The following is a 27,442-nucleotide window of genomic DNA, read 5'->3' as shown; positions in this document are numbered from 1 at the left end:
CAGTGGCTACAGATACAGAATCCCCCGCAGTGGGAAGCTGTTGGGCTCCAGGCTCACTGGTACCTCCAAGCCAGCCAGGGCAGCTGCAGGCACAATTAACACATCCCGTGTGGCCAGTCTGGCTGCTAAGGTGCCTGCTCACATCTGCAGTGGTATCTTCTCCACGCTGCTGCCTGGTCAGCCACCACCTGTGTGAGACAGGCTGGGCTGTTACAGAGCCACAGCCAGCTGGGAAGGGCCCTGCCCCCACAGCCCATCCCAAACCAGCCCACCTCTGTTAGGGCTGAGTGGGGCCAGATGCGGGCATTGCTTAAGGCAGGCGCAGAGGGGCTGGGCTAAGTTGCACTGTAGGGGCCAGGCCCTTTCCATCTGGCTGCAGCTTCATGATAGCTGGGCCCAGCCTGGGTGTGGGGAGCCCAGAGCAATCCAGATGCATGTCTCCCACAGCCCCAGCCCAAGCCCCAGCCAGCTGGGAAGCGCCCTGTTCCCATGGGCCAACCCAGCCTGGCCACCTTGCCTAGGGCTGGGGTTAGGGCTGAGATGGGCCAGCCCACAAGCACTGCTGAGGGCAAGCACAGAGGGGCTGGGCCCTTCCCAGCCAGCTGCAGCTTGGGCTGGGGCCATAGGAGCTGTGCAGCTGGAGTACTCTCAACTCCTGCACCCAGGCCAGGCCGGGCTGTCAGGCAGCTGCTGTGGTAGACAGGGCTCCTCACTCCTCTTCCTCTACCGCTTCAGGGTGGGGCTCTGTATAGCACTGCCTTGGGGCTCAGGGCTGGACGGCTACAGTGGTAGATCCCACTGTGGGGCAGAGGGGGAAAACCTGTGCTCCCAGCTCCCCACGCCCAAGCTGGGCCAAGCTGTCAGGGAACCACTGCAGCGGGCAGGGCTCTTTCCTTCTTTCTCCTCCCCCTCCACAGGGCCAGACCTCTGCTCTCGCTGCTCGGTGTCAGCTGGGGGCCAGGATCTGGCCATACTCCCTCTTCCCTCCACCATCCAAAAAGCCTAGCAAGGTCTGCTTCCCCTCTCCCCCTCTAGGCACATCTGGGCTGGGGTCCCTGCAGGCCAGGGTGGAGGTTTAAACCTCTCCATAATCATACTCAGGCCCAAAGGGGCCTGGCCAACCCCACCCCTCAGGTCAGCTTCCCTCAGTCAGTGCCGAAGGGAAGAGAATACTTATTCTAGCACCCCTCCTCTCCCCCTTCCCCACACCCCAGCTTCTGGCCTGAGCCACTGCAGTTTTGTGCCTGTGTTTTCTGGAATAAAAAATGAATGTCTATTGACTTGCAAATCGGTTCAACCTATTGGTTAGACTAACCTGCAAATGTTGAATCAATTCAGGCTCAAAGTTTTTGAATGTCTGTACTTAGCTTACATCTTCTATCATTTTAGTGGGACACGTTGAAACTATCGCTTCTCAGCCTTTTTCAGGCTAAGATCATGTATACCACTTTGTGGCAAATCCAGACCTTTTCATGGTAATCACTATTAGGTGACTTTTGTATTCCTGGAACCACCAGGAAGAACTGTGTCTGACCAGTACCAAGTAAACATCATGAATCTCCATAGTAGGGGTGTGTGAAATGGGCCATATTCAATTCAGATTCTGATTCAGCCCAAAATCGGGGACACTGATTCGATTCGTTGATTCAGATCACTGTCCTTATTTGATTCAGCCGAATCTGAAGATTTGATGCTGATTCAGAGAATCAGTGATTCGGCCCTAGACACAGCTTTAAACATTTTTTCTACATACCTCAAGGTACCAGGCACAACTCATGAATGCTGCAATGGTGGGGTAGATGGAGCACCCCACAGAAGTGTGGGAGGGGCCCTTGTGTGCTCAGCGGCAGACACTTCCCCCCACCGTGCTCCCCCAGCTCGGCAATCGGCTGCAGGGGGACCCCAGGTGCCCCCCAGCTGCAGAAGGCACTAGTCACCAAGCTGGGGGGCAAGGAGGGGGGTGTGCCCCGCACACTCCATAGCCGACCCAGAAGTGGACCGGAAGTGCTTCTGGTCCACTTCTGGGTCCTCCGCTGAGCATGCTGGAGACCACCCTCTGCTCCCATGGGATGCTCCATCCACCCTACCATCTCAGCATTCATGAGCTGCCTGGTACCTTGAGGTAAGTATAAAATACATTTAAAGTTGTGTCTATGTCCAAATCATCAGATCTCTCTGAGTCAAATCAGAGGGTTCTGATTTGATTCAGAGAAGTTAAAGGGTCTCCTGATTCGATTCAGATTCGGCAATTCGGCCATCAAATCAGTCCAAATCAGCAACTGAGCCTTTGCACAACCCTACTCCATAGCTGCCTACGCAGAAAAAGGAAGACTTTGCTGGTATATATTTGCTTGCCTGAGTGTTTCTTTCATGGCTAATGATGGTTCAGAAAAGAATTAATGGTTGCAAAGCACAGTTTTATCATCCATGCATTTAAAAACTACATCAACATTTTTTGAACAAAAATGATTGTTGGCGTCATTTTGTTTTAATATCTTACTCTCAAAATTTGCCTTTCAACATAACAGAATGTAAAATAGGTTTATCCTATTCATGGAACTTGAAAATCCAGAGTTCACCAAGATATTTCCCTCATCTTTACCATTCTTTATAATAGGGGAGTATTGTAAAGAAGGAGATTTAAAAAGCAAGACCACAAAACTTTCCTCTGTTCTGTTTCCTTTAAAACTGTTGAGGGAACAACAGTCTCTACTGTTAAAATATAAAATAAGGAGGAAAATGAGTGTAAATTACTTTTGTGATATTTAGCTTTTTGGTCTAGTACCTTGAATGCTAACATTGGCATCCTTTCTTGTTCCTCCTTGGGCATCTACTTCCTTGACTTTTGCTTCTGTCCTCGCTCCTTCAACCTTTCCAACTCCATTTTCCGTTTCTTTTTCCACATCAACAACTTGAATGGCATCAGCAATAATATCAGCTATCTCATCCAACTCCAACGGACTAAGATTATCCACATTCACCTTGTGTTTCTTCAGGTCTTTCAATACATCCTGGATGAAAGTTTCTGAATCACAAAAACAACATGAACATTGCATTTAGTCACGTGAAAGAGATGCTTTCTGCAAATGCTATATACCTATAATATTTTCAGAAATATATCAGCCCTGTTCCCTTTATGGAAGTTGTATGACAAACAATATAATGGTTCAGTGCATGCTAAAAGGCTGGCAGCTGACTGCATTAGACAGGGCTTGCACTGGATTTCAGGAAGGGGGCTTTTGCACCATCTTGTGCCAGATGATAAAAGATGCATGTCAATATGCCTCAGCAAGCTGTTCTAGTGACGTGGGTGCAAAACTGCTGCTGTTTTTCTTTACGCTAAGAAAAGCTAGCTTCTTCTGTGGCAACCTGATTTAACTTGACATAAACAGACTTCACCACAGCTAATCAAGACAACTGTTAAGATAGCAGAATGGCTATTTGACCATACTAAAATAGCAGAAGCAAGATTACTGCTATTACCTGTAAAAATCTTTGCATGATTCAGTGTACATTTCAGCTCTAACCATTACAGTACTCTATGAAGGGGAACTGTTAGACACTCTTTGAAATGTACATCTTGTCTAGCCTTTAAGTAGTGCTTCAAGTAAGAGACAGCTAGAGATGAGGACTTCAGATGCTTTACTGTGTGGTTTTGTTTTTTGTCAGTCTAAAATATTATTATTAAAATTTTAAGCAAACAAAACTCAAGTATCTTGGTTTTAACAAAAACATCTCTTATCCATTCAGAAGTGTTTTATATCAGGATATGAAATGGACTTATTTTCTAAACCTTTTCATTTCTACTAACCAAATAAAGTGAGAATTTCCAAGTGAGAATTTTACCTAAGTGCTGCTTTGACTTATCAGCTATGGATAGAAAGGGAAAACTGTTTTTTTTTTATCAGGCTGAAGAAAGACAACAGAAGCCAAAATCTCCATGTGGGCAAGACAAGGCAGATGAATTGGATCTATTTTGTATGTTTTAAAAAAGAACAAACACCATGCTTTAAAAACATTGCCACATCAATGCTTTGAAGGAAGAAAAGTTTGAGGGTAATGGAGATTAAAGATGAATTAATTAGATGGGGTGAATTTGGACAACTGAAAATATGGAGCATCTGACTATCCATGCTCACATGTTCATTGAAGAGGGCACTGCAAACCTCATTCAAATCTTCTTTGGAGTAGCCTCACTTAATAAAGTCTACTTATGGCCATCCGCTTATCACTACTAATTCAATACTGTGCACATGCAATGCAAACATATAAAAAGAGTCATTTTTATAGCAATACTACTGGGCATGAAAAACAACTAGAAACAATTAGCCTTGAATGCTCAGTGAAAGGGGGCTGAAAATGCTTCAAAAGGTTCTTCCAGGCATTTTCCTCCTAGGTATATTTCACATACTGGGATAATCTTAACTGCTATTGGTAGTATCCAATTCTGCCAATACCCACATCAATGCTTGGTTTCAAAGTACAGTTTTAGACACCTTAAGATATAAGCAGCAATGTAAAAAGATATAAAGCTCAAATATACAATAATGGTTCAAAATGTGCCTTCCAAATGAGACTAAAGTGCCACACTGAAATGGGCAGGGTGTATGCCTTGCAGCAGTAGAAGGACATGTGCAGTACAATTACAGTTAAGCTTTTGGAAAGTGGCAGTTGGGTACTAAAATCTGAAAGATTCTGAACAACATCATACAAGCACTATTGTATTTGGGGAGATAAATATTTTTCTACTAGCATGTAGAATTAGGAATGTCAATATTTCTGCTGTTTGATAATGTTACATATTAAAGATCAAATGGGTTTCCCTCAACCATGTTGTCTACAAGAGCAGGTAAGTCTAAAACTCTTCACCCTGACATGCAACAGAGAAACTTTATTCAGACTTGATCAATAGGAGTCTTAGAAGCTCTTCACAAGATTAGAAGCTCAGCGGTTGTCTTAGAAGATAAGCCATTAGGAAAACATGCTGAGGGTATGCTGTGGAACACTGTAATGTACTGTTACCAGAAAAATCATTAACATTCAGTCTCTGGAGAGACGAGACTACAGCCCATCAGTGATCAGGACTTCATCTGTAATCTTGGGCACAAAATATAGAGCTACAATTTCCTTAATTATCATCATCCAGTCAGAAGAGGCAAGAAAGATGCATCTATAGCCTGACCTTTTACTGTCACACCTCAGAAGTACAAGAACACAATCCAATACCCATCAAGCTACCCTATGAAATATTACAGCATAATAGAGATTCTAACCACCCAGAGAAGGAAATGGCAGTGGTTCAGAAGGTGGCACGCAAGTGACCAGACATAGCATAACCAGCAGTTGGTTACACTAATCATTACTATAAGCTGAAGCTATGATTTAGTATATTTAGCTACTTAAATGAAAGGTCCTGTGCTCTATTTCACTGAAACTCATGACTGATTTAACTGGACAAGTCAATTGCTTCCATTATTTTGCTGGCCAAGCTGGTTGTCATTAGGGGGTTGCGAAGCTTCAATCACCAATTTGATTCGGAGACGTTTCGGCCCAATTTGGAGGACAAATCACCAGATCCAAATCAAATTGGGAGACCAAAAAAAGCCTCTGAATCAATTTGGAAAAGATTTGGAGATTTGGAAGGCAGTCTTTCAGGGGAAGAGAAACTGAGAAGGGGGGCGGGGGAAGACTGACATCTGTAGCTGGCCAGTGCCTGTGATCTTTCTCTGAGTCCCCTTCCAATCCCCAGTGCTCTGGGGAAGGGACGTAGAAACAGCACATAAGCCTCCGTCTGCAGCCTTTCTTTCCCTTTTGTGAGCTGTTTCTGCCTAGGTACTGGGAAGGCGCCTGTTGCAGGCTACCATCTCTGCTGGTTTCATCCCACTGTGTTTTAACACACACACGCACATGTGCGCACGCACGCGTCATAAGTTTTTCTTGTCAGCACCTTGAGATACAGCTTCCCAGAACCCCCTGCACCTATCTCCTTGAAACTTGGCAAATTACATGCCCTCAAAGGAGCTATCATCCCTACTGTTTTCATCCAAATCTGCCAAAAAACGAGAGCGTTATAGGTATTTCAGTGATTCCCCATTATAGTGTGTGGCCAAATCACCAAATCTCTCCGAATCAGCACTGAATCTTCCAAAGCCAATTCAGCCAAATTGATTTGGGACAGCGATACAAATCTCCAAATCGAATCACTGTCCTCTAAATTGGCTAAATCTGAATCAAATACTTCCCTATTCGCACAGGGCTAGTTGTCATGTTTGCAAAGGTTCATTCTACAGTCACTCAGAAAAAGGCTTTGGGATCTTCTCCTTAGTCACACTTCTACAACTTGGCTTAGCGCCATGAAAATGTTCAATCCTAGCAACAAGCATTACACATTTCCACCTTACTATGTTCAGTCAACAAAAGCACACTATCTACATAGGATTCAATTCTCATCAAAAGATAAAATAGCAAGTTATTACAGTTATTTCTACCTATTATTAGTGTTTCTCAAAAAACAATTATTTGCAGCTGACCTGGCCCAATACTAGTGGCTTTGGCCAGCAGAGTTGATTCTACTTTCCCATGCTACTGCTCATCGCTAAAAGGTAAGTTTAAGCATATCACTTGGGCCTGTGCTGAATTGATAGCCTGCACTTGTCATCATATTTCAGTCACTGAACATGTCTGAGGCCTACATACACACTCAATAATGCTAACAAATTATTGCAAAATCCACATTTCTGTGTAGGCACCACTTTTGTTCTGTGCAATTGTCTGTGTAGCTTCATGCAAATAACCTGAAGCAACAGTCAGGTGCTAAAGAAGCAGAAGATTCAGTTAAAGGGAAGAATTGTTGCAAAAAAACCTGTTGCAACTGTTGCAAAAAAAATTCAACTTTTAAACTCAATTGATACAGACACATCTTCTTTGACAATCCCTTGCAGTTGAGGATGATTATCTTCCATGACTGTCCTATCTGCAGGTCTGAATATGGCTGATGAGGCCAATTCAGCATTGACAGACACTGTTACAACTAGAGCATGTGTTGCTACGAGGGTGGGGCTCCAGATTCTTGATTCGGTCTGCAACACATTATTTCTGCCCCTCCCACTTTTCCACCTCCTGTTGTCATTGTAAGGCCTCAAAGTACTGAGATCCTTGCAGCAGATTCTTTCTCCATTTGGGGTGCTCCTGGGTGATAGTCTTTCCACAAGCTGATGTTGTTGTTGCATTTTTTCAAGTGGCTTTGAGGGCACCCTTGAAGCATTACCTGTGCCCTCCTCCTGAGTGTATGTCTTGACTGAGCTGGGAGAATAAAACTTGCTCCAGGAGTCTGATCTCTGGAGGATAAGATTGGCTCAGTGAAGTTAAAGTTGGATGATCATTACCTAGAGAGGATGTTAAGGTTGGTACATCCATCTTCCCACTGGATTTGAAGGCTCCACCTCTGGCAGTGTTGATGGTACTTCTCTAATGACTTGAGATGTCTCCTGTACATTGGTCCACATCTCAGCTCTGTACAGGAAGGTGGAGATCATGACTGCTTGATAAACCATAAGCTTGGTTTTGGATCTGATGTTGTGATCTTCAAACACCCATTTCCTAAGGCATTCCTCAGGAAAATCTGCACTTAGACAAAGAAATCCAACACTGCCTCAAATGTGCATGTCAGACTTCTGTGAGAAATGGTTTCCGAGGTATGGGAAATACTCAGCATTCTCCAGAGTCTCACCAGGAATCTGAATGACTAGATTGCTGATGGAGGACCTTAGTCTTCTGAATGTTAAGTGTCAATCCCATTTTATTGTATGCCTCAATAAATATGTTGACAATTGCCTGAAGGTCTGTTTCTGAGTGAGCACAGATCACAGCACCATCAGTATACTGGAGCTTGATGACTGAGGTCAGGGTGATCTTGCTTTTGGCTCAGACGGTGAAATATTGAGAAGTGTGTTGGACCAATGATGCAGCCTTTCTTAACTCCATCTTACCCTTAAAAGGAGCTGTGACAGATCTGCTACTGAGAACTATTGCTTGCATACCATCATGGAGCAGGCAAAGAGTGGTGATGAACTTTGGTGGGCATCCATATTTCGGAAGGATCCTCCATAGCACTTCTCGGTAGACAGAGTCGAAGGCTTTCATGAGGTCAAAGAAGGCCACATGGAGAAGTTTATGCTGTTCCCAGCATTTTTCCTGCAACTGGTAAGCAGTGAAGATCATGTCCGCTGTGCCTCTTGATGCCTTAAACCCACACTTAGATTCCAGGAAGAGCTATTCAGCAAGTGGAAGGAGATGGTTAGGAGGGTTCTCACAATAATTTTTCCTGTGGTGGACAGCAAGGCGAATCCGCTGTAATATCCACAGTTGGACTTGTCTCCTTTCTTGAAGACTGTCACAGTCATGGCATCTCTGAGGTAATCTGGGATTCCTACATCACTCCAAATTCTTAAGATGAGGACAATGGAGCTGTGTTGTCAGGTCCTCTCTCTACTGCTTGAAGATTTTGGTGGGGATTCCATCAGCTTTAGATGCCTTGTCATTCTTTATTGGCTTAATGGCTTTCCTTACCTCATCAAGGGTTGGAGGAATTCTGAGATCATCTCTGACTGGGTGTTGCAGGATGGAAATGAGAAAACTCATCAACAACAGTCTCAATTGAGAAGGTCTTCAAAATTCTCCTTCCAACTGGTGTTCATGGCTCCCCTTTCCTTCATCAGGTCTCCACCATCCTTAGGTCTCAAGGGGGTTGGTCCTTGAGTGATCAGACTCTAGAAGGCTTTGGTAGTATTGAAAAATAACACACATATTGTAGATGTCAGTGAGACATTGAATCTTCTTTGCCTTGTCTTCCTACCATTCATTCTTTATATCGTGGGTCCTCCTTTGGACCTCTGCCTTGGCTTGTTGGAAATTCAATTTCTTTTACTTGGAGTTGGTGTTGATCTACCAAGCACAAATGGCCTTGCACTTGTGGTCAATCAATTCTTGGATCTCTCGGTCACTCTCATCAAACCAGTCTTGATATTTCCTGGTAGAGACTCCAAATGTCTCTTTGCATGTAGTGATGGCAGTGGACCTGAAGGCACCCTAAGTACTGCCAACACTCTCACATTGTTGATTGGAATTTGCGGGTTTTTTTGTGGAGGCACTAGCGGAAGCGGTCTCGCTTGATTGGGTCCTTGAGTCCTCCGACACTGACCTTCCATTGGCACTGCGTCTGCTGCAGCTATTGCTTGGAAACAATTTTGAGTGACATTAACTGAGCAGGTGAGTTGGTAATCAGCTGAGGCACTGTCGCTTCTAGCATAGGTTAGGTGGTGTGGACATCATCTGGATTCCAGGCACGAACAAAGATGTAATCAATCAGGGGCCAATGCTTAGACCGTAAGTGTTGCCATGATGTCTTGTGCCTGTTTTTTTCTGGCAGAACAGGGTTTTGGTGATGGCAAGTCCATGTTCCATACATTTGGTCAAAAGGAGGATACCACTGGAGTTGACGCTTCCTACTCCTTCCTTGCCAACGGTTCCATTCCAGAGGTTTCAGCTCTTTCCAACTCTGGTGAGAAGAATACATCTGTCTCCCTCCAGAACATCAGAAAGAACTTGATCAAAACTAGCATAGAATTCCTCCTTGGTATCATTGGTGGTGTCAAGAGTTAATAATGATAGGAAACTCATTGAGCTGATTTATGAGTTCATTTCTGATGGCAAAACAAACTGTGGAGCCAGCATTTTCCTTCTTTTTTGCCCTTCCAGAAGAAGGTACAGCTGCTTCTATATTCACTGAGCTGCCCATCTCCTGCTCACTGGGTCTTGCTCAGTGTAGTGATGTTGATGTTGTATCACCTGAATTCTTGAGTCCTGATGTTCCAGGTCCCAAAACTGATTGCGAGTCTTCACTGATTTTGACTGCAGTAAAAGTGATCCCACTGGAAGCAGTTATCCAGTCAGGAAGAAGGTAGATAGACTATTTTTAAGGCACCTTTTCTAGCCCCTCCTTATGTGGGGTGAGCAGAATGGATCCTGAGGAGGGCTGCTCAGTTATAGTTACAGCTGCCAGTTTGTATTCCTGTCTTGTCCAAGTGCTAGATGATCTCCTTGTAATTGCCCCAATGCCAGTTCATGACTGGGAGCCTCACATTCCTACTCCTCTTATAATTAGTTGGTCACTAAAGGGCTTGAAAAAGCCTTTTTGATGAAAGACCCTTGTGCATTATTTATCTTATCGTGGAGAAGCTGCTGCACATCAGATTCCACACAGTTTTTGACAGAACAAGACCTTAATCTCATGGCAAGGAGGCCAAGAGAACTGGAGTTTCATTCTGCTGCGGCCTTCCTCTGCCATCACAGCTGTTGAGATTTCAATATCTTCCTCCACCTGCTCTGCTGTTGAGGACTTGCAGACCCATGGCTGGGGGCTGATCAGGCTTCTTATCAGGGATCATTGAAATCTATCTGTCACAGAAAAACATGGAAAAATGAAGACCCTGCATATTATAGTGGTGACCTGTACTCGCCATGTTACAGCACTCTCAAAGGATATATGCATCTCTCATGAGAGAAACCATTGCCATCTGCTGTCCCCACTACAAACTGGTGGTGTTGCTACTGCTTGGTCCATGACTGCTTATTCATCAGAGTTATCTCTGCTTATAACAGAGATAAGCTAACCTTCCCTGAAGGTCATTCCTCTATCTACCACCTGGAGACGTGCTGGGTACCAGTACAGCTCCGCTGCCAGGCACATCACATGGTACATCACAGTAGGAAAGAATGTTTGAAACACTGTGTTTGACCTGACATCAGGGATGTTATAAAAGATTGGGAGCCTGAAACAATTTCAGTGACTTTTCATGAGTTTGACCGTGAATCTGTGGATGTGAATAGGCACAGCACAGTTAGTGTAATTTGGGAACAACAGAATTTTAGAAGATTTTAGCACAATCTGAGGCATTTTTTTGTCCTGTTTTTTCTTAGAAGAAATAAAGTGTGCAGGCCTTGCTTACAGTACAAATTGTTTTCAGCTTTCTAGTGCATGGATCGCATTAAAAATCCATCTCTTCTCTTTTCATACCCATATACGAAACTTTTATGACATGTCCCAGTGTTGCCTGTATTCTACAGTACTCTTGGAAAAAACTCATTTTGGTTACCCGAATTGCCTAGATATTAAACTTGATTGTACAAAAAAACCCATCCAAACAGTTGGGGGGGATTAAAAGTGCCTCAAAATCTTAAGAGTTTAAGTCTCATTTTCCAAAATAAGTTAGATCCTTATAAGCCCAAACCTTAGGTTCCTAAGTAATTTTTCTTAAGGCACATTTACAGATCCTTCAGCAGCATTACAGGCTCTGCTGAAGTCCAAAAAAAAAGGATGATGTTTCAAATTATTCCAGGAAAAAAGTGTAAGGCTTTTGTCATGAAATAAAAAGGGAGTTAATGTAGTTTCATTCACTTAACCTTATTAATGTAAGTCAGGTGAGAGGAACTTAGTGGTGGTACCATGTCCAAAGCACCATTAGTTACTGATGCAAAAAGATTAAGTTACAGAGTTCCTGAGTTGCAAGTGGGTACCAGAGGGATATAATTTACATCTGAATTCCAGGGTCATGAGACAGTGATGAGCCATGTAATTCAGATTCAGAGTCAAAGTTCTCCCGTAGTTCAGACCCAGGGTTTGAGTTCAAGCCATCTCTGATTAACAGTGCTATATAAATGTAACATTACTATAATTTTTCTCTCAGGTTCAGTTGAATGTCCCCACATTGCAACAAGCTGCCAAACTGAGTCACTGAACAACAACCTGCCAATATAACCTCATCATTTCAATTTTGTTTCATTTTTTCAAACCCACTTCCTTTCTTTCTATTATCTCAGCAAAGTCTTATCTCCCCAGTCCATTTTCACAGGTCCATAGCCGATAACAAAGCACAGTGTCAGTCTCGATCTCAAACAAAATGGAAATAAGGTGGAGAAAAATCACACAAGAGAAAATGAATGGCCACAGGCCCTACACCAGATTCTACTAACAGGCTCTCTGTGGGTCTTTCTGGTTCATTAAATAAAGCAGAGGTAGAGCAGCATCCTGTCTCCTACATTGTTACTATTTCTGCTCTAGCCAATGTCACTAGGATACTGCCCATCAAAAGAATACCTCCTGAAAAACAGCATCCCACCATTGCTGGCTGCCAACTGGAAAAAAACTAAACATTCAGTACTTTATGCCACCATTATTGAATAGTACTGCCCCTAACTGTTAAAAGGCCAAGAAGAATTATAGAAGTAACCAGAGCCAAGGAATTTGGGAAATACAATGTTTTAAGTATGAGAGAAGGAGTACCAGCAGAAATCTGTTCTGTCTGTCGGTGCCAAGCTGGTAAAATTGAGTTGTTTTTTTAAACAGGGATAAAGAGAGTGAGCCCCTGTGTTTTCCTGGGTCTAATAAATGTGCTGTTCATGTCTGTGTATTTTAAATATGGACATGTCTCCTGCTTGTGCTAGCACACAACCATTAATGGACAGCTCTGCTGACAGGCTGAAGAGCCTATCCGATCAGGAACAGGGGAATTCCTAGACATCTACATTGGCTCCTATCTTTATTCATGTTTTTTGTAAACTTCAAAGGAGACCCTATGAGTTCCCCAAAACAAGTAAAAATTGATTTGTGAAAGGGTCACAGGTCAGGGGATACTGCAAGGTTGCCTTCTTCTTCTCATGTCTTTACACCACATTTGACCATTGTGTTAACCCAAGCTTGTGCTTGTTTATTGTGTGTTGCAAGATCATTCATTATACATGTGCCTTTTAGCCATGGGCATTGCAGCAGGTGTTGCACAGTCTGAGGCTCTGTGCTGCAGTCACAGGTGGTTGAACCAATGGTACAGCCCCACTTCTTCATTAGTTCCTTGGAAGGTATTACTGTGATACTGCAAGGTAAAAATGCTGCCCTCCTGCTGCTGATCTCAACCTGTGTTCCCTCCTTCTCTGATCTCCTGCAGGGTTGCCCCAGTTGCCAACTCTGTTTGTTATGCCACTACGTCTGAAGTGATTAGTGAGGGATCAAACCATTAATGGACAAAACTGGGCTAAACCGTACATAATGTTTATGTGGTCTGCAGATTGACCCTGTTCAAAGCCGCTGTTCACTCCCATCATACAACTCCTAGACACATGCCAAGTCCACATGAGCATAGACGTTTATTTCCCTGGGGACATGCCGCAGAGAGACACTTTATGCTGCTGCTACTTGTCCCCAGGGAATGCCTGTGCCACACACCTTCTGGCATGTGGCAGGTTACCCTAGGTGAGGTATGAAGGGTTGACCCCAGCAACCTTACCCGGGGTCCTGGAGGCCTCTTGGGGCTGCAGCAGTGGCAATCCCACTGCTCAGAGCCTAGCTGGCAGCCAAAGCATGGCTCCGGCTGGCCAGGCTCTGGTTCTGGGAGGTCCACACTGCCCACACATGTGCCACTCTGCTTTTCTTTTTGCACAGGTTTTTGACCCTGGGATCTCCCATGCAGCTTAGAGAACAGCTGTATGTGTGTGGTATGTGGCGCCACAGATGTGTCTGCAGTGCCACGTACCGCATGTTTGCACTGGTCTGGATGCAGTCACATAGTCATTCCATCCCCATGAGTGGTGTAATCTATGCCCATGTTTTTTTCCCTTATACAAGAGTTTCTCTCTTCTGCTCCTTAACTTTACCTCGTCTCCCACCAACTCTGCTGATCTGCACAATGTGTCTGTGTTGTTTTGCCAACTGGCTCCTCTCACTTTTGAAATGAGGTATGAGCAGGATACTAGTCTCAAGTGACTATTCCCTATGTTCAGTATGGGGGCTCTTCTAGTTCACATTTTGGACATCTATGTCTGGGGGAATGCTCATGATTTGGATGTCCGAAGGACAGGAATGGGCCGGTGGTTTGCAGAAAACTCATCAGCAGGACTGGAAGAAGGTTGGCAATAAGGAGGATGAAAAATGTTCAGAGCAGGAACAAAGTGGAGGGAATAAAAAACCTAAACCTCTACACAGTCAAGTATAGTCAATCTTCCTCAAGCCTCTGCCTAGTACTTGACAGCTTTGCTGCAGGCGGGAATGTTGGTCAGACTGATAAAGTCAATTTCAGTCTACCATTGTTTTTGATGGTTACTACTATAAATTCTGATTATACTGATAAGTTACTTTGTAGTAAGCAATTCAAAGATGCAAAAGAAACCATATGACTGGCCCCTCATAAATGATCCGGAATGTCATGTAAATTAATACATAAAGTAAATGAAGTGAGAAAATTTCCTACGGGATATATTATGCTTGTGAAAGTCAAAGCACCCCAACCCAATGAATTTGGAAACATGCTATCCCCTATAAGTGTTAAGCACTTTTGTTCCCTGTTGGCTCCTGCTAGAAAAGGTGAAGTGGAACAGTTGGAAGATAATGAAACCAGCATGGGCCTAGTTTGCTTTGAGTCTAGCAGCAAAATCATGTAACCTGTTTCAGAGGCCTGCAGTGCCACCTGGATTTGATTTTACATTACTGTTTGTTCCTTGAAACCTATTATCTTCAGGCCCCATACCAAGAGTGTTTTCACTCTGGGCAACTTTTGGATAGCAAGCATTGTCTGTCTTCAGAGAAAATGTCCAAGTTTCAACAGTTTTGTATTTTAAAAATAAAGAAAAAACAGCAAACTTAAATAATGATGGAAACTGCAATGGACTCATAAGAAGCCTTTTACATATCACCAGAAACAGCTCAAAAGAAAGTAGAATGCCAGCTGCAGGCAGCTGAGCACGTATGTACAGTAGTATCTCCGGGACTGAATCACTTGCAGGCATTCTGAACTGTAGTAGTAACATTAATACTTGACTTAGTCCAGAGAAATGTTCAAGTGGATCATGATTACCTTCCGACCTTCTTACCTATCTTCAGGCACAAAATGAAGATATGAGTGGATTTGTAACACATCAATGAAAACATCATGAAATCACGTGACTTGATATACTATGGCCCAAATTTAACTATCATTTACTATCTTGAATAAAACTAATCCATAAGAATCATGATCTGATTGTCAATGGCTCACAAATATCAGACAATATTATGTACAATTAATTGTACAAAAACCTCTAGCTATAACCCCATGTTTTGTGCCTCTTCCATCTCATAGGCCTACCGAAACTGATATACTTCCTTTTCACATGCTTGGTCCCAAAGTTTAGACAAATGTAACATTGCATTCCGATTTCTTTCAGCTAGCTTTTGATTTCACCCTCAGTCTTTAAATTTCTAGCTAAATAGAGAAAACAAAAGACCCCCCAAAAAGTAGACAGTTTTACCTAACTATGCAAAATGAGATAACAGACATTCATGAAAACTAATTTGATCACAAATAGTTTTCCATAATTATTTATGGCTTGAAAAATATAGAGAATTATGTAAGTGATCAGTATTACTGAACACAGGAATTTATTATTCGATCAGTAGAATGATGGAAATATACAAGAAAAGGATGGTCAGATTGGTGCCAGTTATGACTGTGATTGCAGAAGTAGATAAATACAAGTACCTCAGTGGGAAGAGACAGGCTTATTCTACTGGTGTTTAGTTCTTCTGACTATTCCCATTTTTTGAAAAGGCATCTACAGCACAGGATAAATGCTTCAAATAAGGTAAAATAAATATAAATCTTACCATCCACTGCACTCAGAGGATCCTTTGGATTTCCCTGGGGAAAAGCAAATTTATAACTCAGCCTCTCTGAATTTGACCCTTGCTCTCCAGCACCTGGCCTCAGTCGCAACGGCTGCTTCATGCTAAAATCTTCTGCCTCTTCTGTAGCTAAAGTTCCATCAGAACCATCACTGTGAGAGGGATGGAACCTATCAGCATAAAGGCTAGGCCCTTTAGTCCTCCCAACGGTGCTTTGATCATTGTTTTGTGCTGCCATCTTTTGGGTTATGTACTCATCTAGTGCTGCTATCACGGTCTTTCTGTCAAACTCTGCTTCCGACTCTGGTGGGAACAGGTCTGGCTGAAGCTGGCTGAAGGCCCTCCCTGGGGGATTTTCGGCATATATTTGATGAGGTGTTGCTGCATGGGTTAAAAAGGGTGCTTTTTCTTTTGTTTTTTGCACCATGTAGTATGTAACACGATCAGGCTGGATGGTATTCTAGAGAAGAGTGGGAAAAAAAAAAGACATGGTCATTATTTCCAGGTGTGCTGCATCACAGTACTTGCTTGAGGCTTGGCATACATGGGCACTCATTTGGTTTGTTTCCCAAACAGAAAGAAAGAATCACAAAATTATAATCAGCACCTGTACCACCAGTGCTAATAGACTGGAATTGTTTTAGAGAGGCACTATCAATGTGCTGCATGTTTGACAGATGTAAGTAACATAACTTGAGAGTATTAAAAGTGAGAGAATCATTGAAAATATATTTGATTGTAATGATGTATGTTCTGTTCACATTTGGTTGGATAAAGATAATCCAATTAAGTCAGTTTTCCTGTTGCTTTTCAAATGCTATCCTGAAAATGTTGGGGGGAAACTGTTCAGGTCTACCCAACACATCAATATCTCAAATTTGTAGGGAAATTGCAAAGTCAAGAAATTCAAACAAAGCATTTGTTTAACTAAAAGCAACTTAACTAAAACTAAACAATTTAATTGTTGACCTTTTTAAATAAAACTGAAACAAATTTCCAAATAGATTAGTAAAATAAAAGAAAAAAATCAAAATGTTTCATTTAAAAAACTTCCCAAGCAAAACATTTCAACATTTTTTTAATAGTTCATTTATCTCTTTTCTAACTAAAGCAAGTTGGCAAACTGAGCACAAATCTTTAAACCGGTCCAGTCACACCACATCTACAATTTTGAAAACAGTACCAACAAAAAAAGTTTTGCTATAAAGAGTACCAATTACCAGCTCTAAATTTATATACATTTCAATTAAAGGTTCTCAATGCTGCAATTATTAGGTTTCAACAACTCTAAACCAATATATTTTTTCTGAAAAACAGCCAATATATTTTTTCTGAAAAACAGTGGAAAAAATCATTTTTATGGAATTTTAAAATTTTGTAAAAATGTTAGGTTTGAAGCTAAATTGTGTTCGATAGTATCCTTTTAAACACGCATTTTGCATCTAAAACTAAGTGTATTAATTTAGTTTCACAATTGTTATGATGAATGTTTTAAAGCATTCTTTTCAAGATCACACATTTCTCTCTAAATAGTACCATTTATTCAAAAGGTAGGCTTATCGTCAGAACAATAAAAATGACATATATTTTTATTTGCATTTCAGAAGACTCCCAAATAAGCTATACAATTTCACTAAGACACTTACATTTACAGAACTATTCACACTGTAAACTCTTATTTGAAATATATCCCCTGGGGGGCAGGGACTAATTTATATTCTGTTGATCTCAGCTTGAGTCTCTAGATGCAACTCTCATGCAAACAGTACCCTGGAAACTGGTACAGTATAGCAGATTTCAGCCCTCACTGATGTGGCACAGAGCAGCTCTCAAGTATTACTGAGTACTATTATAAAATAGTTTAGGACAGGAAGTGATATGAGCCATATTCCAAACTGCGAGGGCATATAAAACTCAGATAAATGCAAGAAGCAGAACGTCAGTATGAAAGCTGGAATTTGCCTAGACAACCTGCATTAGCACACAACCTCCCAGGCTCCATAATGACAAGAGATCAGACACTACAGTTCATTTTGGGGAAAGGTAGAAGCATAATTTTATTTTTCCACACAAATTTCTTTCCTCTACTCTCCGTGGCAGAAATGGTTTTGCAACACCCTTCCTTTGCAAGAGACAGTCCTTCACAAATAATTCCCTCTTCACGGCACAACTTCCTGGTTATAGATTTTGCATGGCTTTAATAACTCTGTTGTCAGAGAATATGTATGTCAGTGGCCCGCCAGCACAAGGAGCTTTACCTTTGCACATAGTCTTGATCTAACATGGCAGTGCATTTTACTGATGTCAAGACTCTGAGCTAATGTAAGGTAGTGAAAAATAAAATAGAAAGTGTGATCAAGTGGTGTATGAGAAGACATATCTGACATTCCTCTGGGAATTTGAATGAAACATCAGGAATGCAATTTCAACTTATTTCATCAGAGTAAGAGATGTATCGTTCTAATCAATAGATACATTAAAGATAGGTACCAAAATGCAAGCTGAAGACAATTCAAATTTATAATTGAAAATAAATCTGTAACTGATCCTGAAAATATATGCACATTAATCCCTATGTCTTGAAGAGCCTATGTGGAGGGGTATCTGTAGGATCAGGTCTTGGTGCCATTAACTCACTGCTTCATGAACAGCATGGATCAGGACTCAAAACAATCCAAAATTCATACTGGGCATATGAAGCAGCCAGATCAGTAAATGACGGGTTCAAGAGAAATGCTAGCAAGACAAAAATATTTTGTGCTTTTACAAAACGTCATATTTACGGCTCTCAAAAGGCAGTTTGGTAAACGATTCAAGAGACTATTGCATTCTAAAATATGATGCATGGTCCAAAAAACTTTATAAACTTACAACACACAGACTCCTGAAGTAAGAGAGACTACTAGCCTTCACAAAACAGCCCCAAACCTCTTGGGCAAGCTTTGGGCCTGATAATTAAAGCTGGTTTGGGATGAGTTATGTAAAATGTACAAATATCCTCAAATATTAAGATTTGTCATTTCCTGCTCTTTTCATAAACACCCCCCCAAAAAAGAAAAGAAAAGGAAAGAAAAAGAAATCCACCACAAGCAGCCTTATAAAAATTGGATACAAGTGTCAATCTTGGGCTCAGAACTGATCCAGTAACCAAACCAAACAGTCTTGCAGCAGCTTGACAGGTCATATTTCTGATAGTTGAGGATGTACTACAAAAAGTTCAAATTAAAATATAGTGTCTACGGCTTACCTGTCTTGAAAGCACATTTCATTGCCAGCCAATCAAAGTTAGCTTGGCCTACTTAATTAAAGACCCTCATAGCTGTATGCTAGTCTCTTCAGCTTACATACAGGGGAAAATTATCCCTCCAAACAAACAATATGCAACAAAGACAATAAAAATAGACAGTCTAAAATCCAAGTAAAGATATGGCATGGATAAATACCACTGGCCTAGACAACAGCACCTAACAGAGAACAGACGTGTGTTCTGTTAATTGGCAGAGAAAACAATCCAGTAGACTTTATAGAAAAAAGCAAAGAAAATGCCACCTCTTGTACAGAGCTTAATGTCCAGCGCTACTTCTTTTAACTTTATTTTCTTTCAATCTAATACTAAAAATTATAGGTCACTGTGATAGTCTCATTGAAAGTGCTATTTTATTGTAGTCTCTTGCATATGGGCACTGTTGGCTATCTTCATTTCAAAGTTAAATGAGTTCCATGGGATAACCCCAAGGCAAGATAGAATTTTTCATATCCTGACTTTCTATTGATTAAAAGGATTCATAAATTCCATCTGTTAGGGTCTTTGGACGTACAGCAAAAGGCATTGCTAACCTTTCTGGAATAAGGAAACAGAAAAAACAGAGGAAAAATGAAAGAGGCACTTATATTTCCACCTGATAACAAAAATGGACTTGGTTTCTACGGAGCAAAGGCATCAGCTACAAGAATGAGAAAATTAAAGGCAACATTATTAGGCTATAACACAGTATACTGACTCCTGTCAATGAATTATCTATCATTATTTTCAGAGGGGTTATCATGCAGTCCCTGTCATTTTTACAGAAATTGTTTATTTTGTTTTCTACATATGATATTAATCATTTCACTGGGAGAAAATCCTTAAAAATTAAGTTGTGTGGACACAAGATGCATTTGGAATATTTTTGTCTGTCTCCTTATCTGGGGGCCTTCCCTGACCTCATATCACCCTTCAAACAGACAATACAGAAAACAGAAGATGCGCTATCAAGAATACATATAAACCTTTTTAAAGACAAAATTATTATGGCAATGCATCCTAAGTAACTGATCTCTTTACAATAAAAGTTCACAAAGGACACATTAATTACAGTGTGAAGATGCATACTACATAGTTTATAGACTATATATTTTCTTGTGCAAAGAACAAGCAAAGAACCAAGGGGAGGATAAGATATAGCTATCATAAGATATTGATTGATACCATTAGTTAATTTACACCTGAGAGATGGGCTCATATTTTAACTTCCAGTTCAGCTACAGTAAGGCAACAGAAGCTAACGCAGTAGTGCACTGGGTTAGCTTTTATACCAAAATATGCCCCTCCTTGGAGATCCATTTGATCCAACTTGATGGAGTGCATAGCTGCTGAAAAGCCCTTTGAGGAATAATACAGAAACATACAGCATTAGAAAAAAAATCTTAGCTCATTCATTGGACATTTCATTTTCAAATCACTTACAAACATTAATTCATTTTAATAGCCACTGACTTTACTGGAGCAGGACTCCTCATACAAGCTTTAATCACAGTAGCTTAAACAAAGGAGTTCACAGTCCCTATTTTGAGTGGTGGGAAAAACCTCTGAAAGAATCATTGCCTGGAACCAGACCCCACTGAGCAATAATGGAAAAAAATAAAAGTTTTCCAAAGGTCAAACAAAAATTGTGCTAAAGTTTCACTTTAGTATATCGATTTAAACAGACAGACATTTTCCTGCTAAAAAAAGGCTAAACACTGTATGAACCCATATGCTACCTCTGTGTCCCTCTCCCCAACATGTATGCACAATTAGTATAGCAAAAATATCAGATGCTCATATGAATCTCATATATCACAACAGCATTATAAATACACACATTTAGACATGTTGGAACAAATTAGACCTGGAGGGGCCAAGTTAAAATCTATGAAAATCCTTAGTTAAAATCCATAAAAGTCACATATGAAAACTAATAGGCAAAATTTAGCCTTGTGGAGTACAAGACATTGAGAAAAAGTTTTGCTTTTGGTGTTGTTCATTTTGCTTTATTTCCTAATGGCTGGCTTAAGTTCAGCAGATGCAATAAACCAACATATGCTATCTCACTTCTGAAAAGATCATTTATTTACACTGAAATGCGTGTGGGAGCTAAAAAACCAGAAGCCTCTTGCAATCTACCTCAGACACAAGACAGATCATGCTCACATTTTTCCTACTGAATAACAGAGTTTAGAACCAGAAGGAACCATTATGATTATCTAGTCTGGCCTCCTATGCAACAGCACAAGCCAAAGAATTTAACTAGAATTTCTTCCATAAACTATCTTTTGTTTTCTTTCTGAGAGTGCTGTAGTTTTGAAACACTTAAAGAGCTACATCAGAGAAGCTCAGAAGTTGAAGATTGTTAATTAATACGCTGTAGTTAACAGTGTCAGAAGCTTACTGTTGATCAAGCAAAATGGCGCCACAGTCTCCTTTGATCAAAACTAGTGATGACTTTGCCTCTGAATCTTGACTGTGAAATTGCAGTGTAATAGAAATGTCTGCAGTCTGATTGCATATCATTTGGTAATCTACTCCCCTGTAAATGTAGGTGGCACAGATTTGATTGCAAATTGTATGTTCTATCTTTTTTTTAAAAAAAGGATAAGTATTCTGCTTTCTTTTGTGTACAAGTTAATATTTAGGTTGTTTTGGACTTTTATGCTCGGAGTGTTCCAAATCTTGAACTCTGATATTGCCACAGTTTTCATCCTGGCTTCCAAAGTCTGTCTAACATCAGTCTAGGCCTCCCATATACCCACAACTCACTCTTGTGCAATCTTCTGAATTGCACAACTTCCTAGCCATTAGCTTTTACAGTTCTATCTATTACTAATCTTTATTTTTCCCTCTGTCACTTTTTTTTCCTCTCCCTGGCTTATATTCTGAATAATAGCTTCTGAAAAGACCACTTCAGAATGAAGAATGTCTCTTTGTTAATCTTTGTTAACCCTTAGCACATAGCAAATTAAAAATACTAGTTTTGACATGGTCTGAGCCAATGTGGTAATGAACTCCTTCTGAACTAGAGAACTTGTGCCACATGCTCATCAGCGATGATGGATTTATTAGAATTAACCATTTTTCCTTTTCCTGAGAACAGTTTGCTCATATGTCAACAATTCTGTTATAGGATGAAAGATTTCAGAGAATGATGTTTAAACATAATTTCTGTAGAAGTATGCTCAGACACACAGCTAAATTCTAAAGTACTTAAGCACATGCTTAACTTAGACATCAGAGACTCTTCATATGGTAAAGTGATGGATCAATGCCAGAGGAAACAGGATAAAATTTTGAAACATGATTAAAAAAACCTGTCAGGTAAATAATTCTTTGTAGTAGATTTTTCATTAAAAATAACATATTGCTGCTGTACCTTTGAAATGGACTTTATTTCAAAGTATTTTTGTTTTTTAAAATGTTCTTCTGAAAAATGAAGGATTTGTCCCTATCATTCCACCACCGCGCTTTAGTTCCAAAATTATTTAGGGTCCACTTTTCACCAAAGTTTTCAGATTTTCATGACAGAGGACTGCATGAATGAGATTTAACATGGTCTACTAAGCCCCCTGTGAGAACCATCCAGAAGCTACAGCTGGTGCAGAATTCAGAGATCCTCCTTCTGATGAGGTTGAGTTTCCAGGAGCACATTAGTCCAATGCTCTAGAGTCTGCTCTGGCTTTCTGGATGCAGTTCAAGGTGTTGTGTTAGACCTATAAAGTCTTGAATGGCCTGGGAACTGTTACATGCCTAAGGGACTGACTCCTTCCTTATCTTTCATTAATTTCCCCAAGGTCATCCAAGAGCAAACTCCTGCAAGTTGCATCTGTGAATCAAGTTTGGTGACTGAAAAGACAGGAGCAGTCATACTGGCAGCTGTTCCTCAGCTCTGGAATGCCATCATCTTTGAGACTGTCAAAACCTGGACATCTTTCCAGGTTGGACCACATCCTGGACATCTTTCAAAAGCATTTTAATACCTTATTTGGACAAGTTTTAGATGGTGGGGGCAAGTTTGTGGTATTGCTTGGGAAAGGATGCTATTGTTTTATTAGTTTCCTTTATTATTTTATTCTATTTCTATACTTTATCTTGTTTCATTGCAAGCCACTCTAAGCTTTTTGAGGTAGGGCAGCACAGAAATCGAAGAACATTTTGTAACAACCTTCCTGTGATAAGTAAGACCTACACACAAATGTGTGGATGTGTTTGCACACCCAGACACAAAATCAGGTTTAAAAAAATGTTGGAAACTCCCTCCACTCCGTTCTGAGACTTCAATAACTATAAGCGAAATTAAATATGCCGGTGTATCTGCTATTTACTAACAAGGATAAAGAGTAATGGCATTCATTGTAACAAGGGAAATTTTGTCCCCCTCTTCCCCCCGTGGCACCCATCTCGAGGTCCCCAGGCAAGGATTCTGAGGCCAGCCCAGGTGCTGGGCCCAGCCTTCTATACCTCACCTGAGGTAACCTGCCGCACTCCAGAGTGCATGTGCACGGATGCTTCCCGGGGACAAGTAGCAGCAGCACAACTGTGTGCCTCTGCTATTTGTCCCCAGGAAAATGCACGTGTGCACTTGTCTGGACACACCCAGAAAGGTGACAAGATTACATTAATTTAGATTACAGCCAATATAAATGAAAACTCATATAATTACATGACTCTAGATATTGGAGTTACGAGATAATGCAAAGCCTCTACAGACATCCTGAGAACTGACAACACTAGTTGGGATCTGAGTTGGCTGTAGTACATATATAGTATATTATTCTGATATATTTAGGCATCAGAAGCATGAACTATGTAGGTGGGAGAAGTGGGGTTTCCCAGGGGTCTTTCCTGGGTCCAGTATTGTTTAACGTCTTCATTAATGGTTCGCATGATGACAACAAGTGCATACTTAGTAAATCTGTAGAGTTGGGTGGGGGAAATGATTTGGGTAGACTGGGAAAATAGTCCACAGTCAACTAGATGACTTTCAACAAGTACAAGTGGGAAGTCCTGCACTTAGAATGGAGTAATTGCATGCACAAACATAGACTGGGCAGTGGCTGGCTAGGCTACAAGTGTGCAGAGAAAGAACTGAGGTTTACAGTGGACCAGAAGCTGAATGAGCCAACAGTGTGCTCTTGTTGCAAAAAAAAAAAGCCAATGGCATGCCAAATTGTATAAACAGGAGTGTCACTTGCAAATCAGAGGGAGTGATTCTTCCATTCTGGCACTGGTGAGGCCTCATCTGGAGTACTGTGTCCAGTTTTGGGCCCCACAGTTCCAGAAGGATGTGGGTGGTTTGGAAAGAGTCCAAAGTAGAGCAACCAAAAAGATTAGGGGCCTGGGAAGCAGAACTTCTGAGGAAAGGCTGAATAGCTTTGGTTATTTAGTGTGGAAAAGAGGTGAGAGGGGATTTGATAACAGTCTTCAAATATTTGAAGGGTGATTACAGAGAGGATGGAGATGTGCTTGTCTATGTAGCTCTAGGGAATAGGACTAGGAGCAATGGATTCAAATTGCAGCAGAGGAACCTTAGGTTGGCAATTAGGAAGAACCTTATGACTGTGAGGATGGTCAAGCTTTAGACCAGGATACCTAGATATACTCTAGGATCTCAACAGTTGGAAGTTTTCTAGAGGTGGTTAGACAGACTGGGATAGCTTAGTCAGGGATGATCTTACCTTGAGAAAGAGGCTGGATTAGATGACCTCATGAGGTTCCTTCCCTATTTTGCTATGGTACTAAATGGCAGGAAAGTGCTTAGGGTAGGCCTAACACTGAGATAACTGGACTCCCCTGAAAATCACAGGAAGGGAAGGCAGCAAAACTGCTAATCCCTTTATATGAATTAGACCAACCCTACCCCATGGAAGTGACACAGGGGGACAGACAACATGATATATTCCTATCCAGATCAGTTTGGAGACCGCTTTCTTTCACTTGCTCTTTGAGGCCAAAGTAGATATGACTGTCTTATCCCCTTACCCTACATTAAACAGTCACTCCAAGGCTTCCCAAGAGTCCTAGCTATCAGATTATTTATGATATATACCTACAATGTACCAGCACAACAACTACCAAAAACCAAAACCCCCAAGTAAGTGATTGTTTAAACCCAAAATGACTTAGCAGTATCGACTGTTCCCATGGTCAACTAATGCAACAAAATGAATTGCCTACCAAGGTTTCATCAGAAACAGGGTTGTAAATAAGTCAAGTTTTTTCTGGCTCAGTTTAGGGAAAAAATCTTTGAAGCGTCTCTGGTTTCAGCCACCCAAGATAAGAGAGAGAGAGAGAGAGAGAGAGTGTGTGTGTGTGTGTGTTATTTTTCTGTGTTGAGTCCAGGATTTAATTCACAAACATTGGTTCACAAACAAAGGCTTCACAAACACTGATAATGCAGCAGTCTGTGAAAAGGTAAAGCCCTCATTAGGCCTATATGAAAAAATGCCAGCTGATGCCTAAGCAACAAATGCCACCAAGTGCTCATTTTCTGAATAACCCTTTTCAACAGCACTGCAGCGAAATGCTCTGTAAAGCTGTATGCTCTGGGAAATAAACTCGCCAAGTCTTGTGAATGACAGCTGTTTGTCATCAAATGCCCAAATATACCTATTAAACTTGCAATGAAGAATGTCTAAAACAATGCTTAGGAAAGTAGTCATTCCTTAAGCAGATGATCCCCCGAGCCCAAAGGGTGAGTCAAAGGGGGCGAGAGTGCTCAAAAGCTCCCATGGAGCACTAAAGACATTCAGGTACGTCTGAAAGCTAAGGGAGGGGCCATCACCAAGGAGGATTATACCTCCATTGCTCAAGACTGTAGGGTTGGCAGGGTTGACTGTTAGGAAGGCTAAGGCAGAGACAGAACTAGGACTAGCAACTGCTATCAAAGATAACAAGAAGTACTTTTTTAAATACATAGAGAGTAAAAAGAAAGCATCAGGTAACATGGGGCCCCTGCAGGACACGCTTGGCAATCTGGTGGTTGCACCAGGTGACAAAGCTGACCTCTTTAATAAATTCTTTGCCTCCATTTTTCTGAGCAGGCATCCCCCCCACCGGGATTATGGACGGACTCAGGAGAGGCACCGCCATGCATAGGGTCAGAAAGGACCTAGTTAGGAAACTTCTGGTGGGGCTGGACATGTTCAAATCAGCAGGTCCAGATGCTCTTCACCCAAGGGTACTGAGGGAATTGGCAGAGGTCATTGTGGGACCCCTGGCACAGCTTTACAAACACTCACGGTGCTCTGGCCAGGTGCCAGAGGACTGGAAAAGGGCCAATGGGGTCCCCATTTTCAAAACAGGGAGGAAGAAGGACCCAGGAAACTATAGGCCCATTAGTCTTACCTCAGTCCTGGGGAAGTTCTTTGAGAAAATTATCCAGAAGCACATCTGTGAGGGACAAGCAGGGGAGATTATGCTTAGGGGAAACCAACATGGGTTCATTACGGGCAGGTTGTCAGACAAACCTGGTTGCCTTCAACAACCAAGTCACAAAATTCTTAGACACATGTGTCGCAGTGGATTTACTCTTTCTGGAATTTAGGAAGGCCTTTGATACGGTCTCTCACCCTATTCTCATTAAAAAATTAGGCGACTGTGGTGTTGATGCCTACACAGTCAAATGGGTCACAAATTTGCACCCAGAGAGTGGTGGTGGACGGACATTTTTGACCTGGAGGGACGTGGGCAGTGGGGTCCCCCAGGGCTCGGTCCTCGGGCGCACACTGTTTAACATCTTCATCAGTGACTTGGACAAGGGGGTGAAAAGCACCTTGTTCAAATTTGCAGATGACACTAAGATGTGGGGAGAAGTGGGCATGCTAGAAGGGAAGGACAGGCTACAACCAGATCTGGACAGGTTACAGGGATGGGCAGATAAGAACAGGATGGGATTTAATACTGACAAGTACAAGGTACTGCACCTAGGGAGAAAGAACCAGCAGCATACCTACAGGCTGGGGAACTCCCTTCTCATCAGTACAGAGGCAGAAAAGGATCTTGGAGTCATGATTGATTCCAAGATGAACATGGGCCGCCAATGCAAGGACATGGTCAGTAAGGCTAACCGCACCTTGTCATACATCCACAGATGCATCACAAGCAGGTCCAAGGAGGTGATCCTCCCTCTCTATGCAACATTGGTCAGGCCACAGTTGGAGTACTGCATCCAATTCTGGGCTCTGCACTTCAGGAGGGATGTGAACAACATGGAGAGGGTGCAGAGGAGGGCCACTTGCATGGTCAAGGGACAGCAGGGCAGGCCCTACAAGGAGATGCTACAGGACCTGAACCTGTTCGGCCTCCACAAGAGAAAGGTGAGAGGGGATCTGGTGGATGTCTATAAACTTACCAGGGGGGACCAGTGGGGAACAGGAAAGTCCCTGTTCCCCTGAGCACTACCAAGAGTAACTAGGAATAATGGCCACAAGTTGACTGAGAGT

At 41.8% G+C, this 27,442-nt stretch overlaps 1 protein-coding gene across 1 annotated transcript in view; it reads right to left on the bottom strand.

The window, feature by feature from the left end:
• Positions 1 to 27,442, bottom strand: part of PTPRN2 (protein tyrosine phosphatase receptor type N2) — a 1,011,953-nt gene that overhangs the window by 593,015 nt on the left and 391,496 nt on the right. Inside the window, exons 6-7 of the mRNA XM_090047600.1 lie at positions 15,689 to 16,166; positions 2,786 to 3,025 (exon numbers count right to left, since the gene is read on the bottom strand). Coding sequence (XP_089903726.1) covers positions 2,786 to 3,025; positions 15,689 to 16,166 — 718 coding nt within the window. The remainder of the gene's footprint in view (positions 1 to 2,785; positions 3,026 to 15,688; positions 16,167 to 27,442) is intronic.

The sequence above is a fragment of the Crocodylus siamensis genome, chromosome 5, assembly GCF_052110815.1.
Source record: "Crocodylus siamensis isolate JL-2025a chromosome 5, ASM5211081v1, whole genome shotgun sequence".
Classification (NCBI taxonomy): Eukaryota; Metazoa; Chordata; order Crocodylia; family Crocodylidae; genus Crocodylus; species Crocodylus siamensis.
The sequence above is the reverse complement of the archived record's forward strand: the minus strand, read 5'-3'. Positions and strand labels throughout refer to the sequence as shown.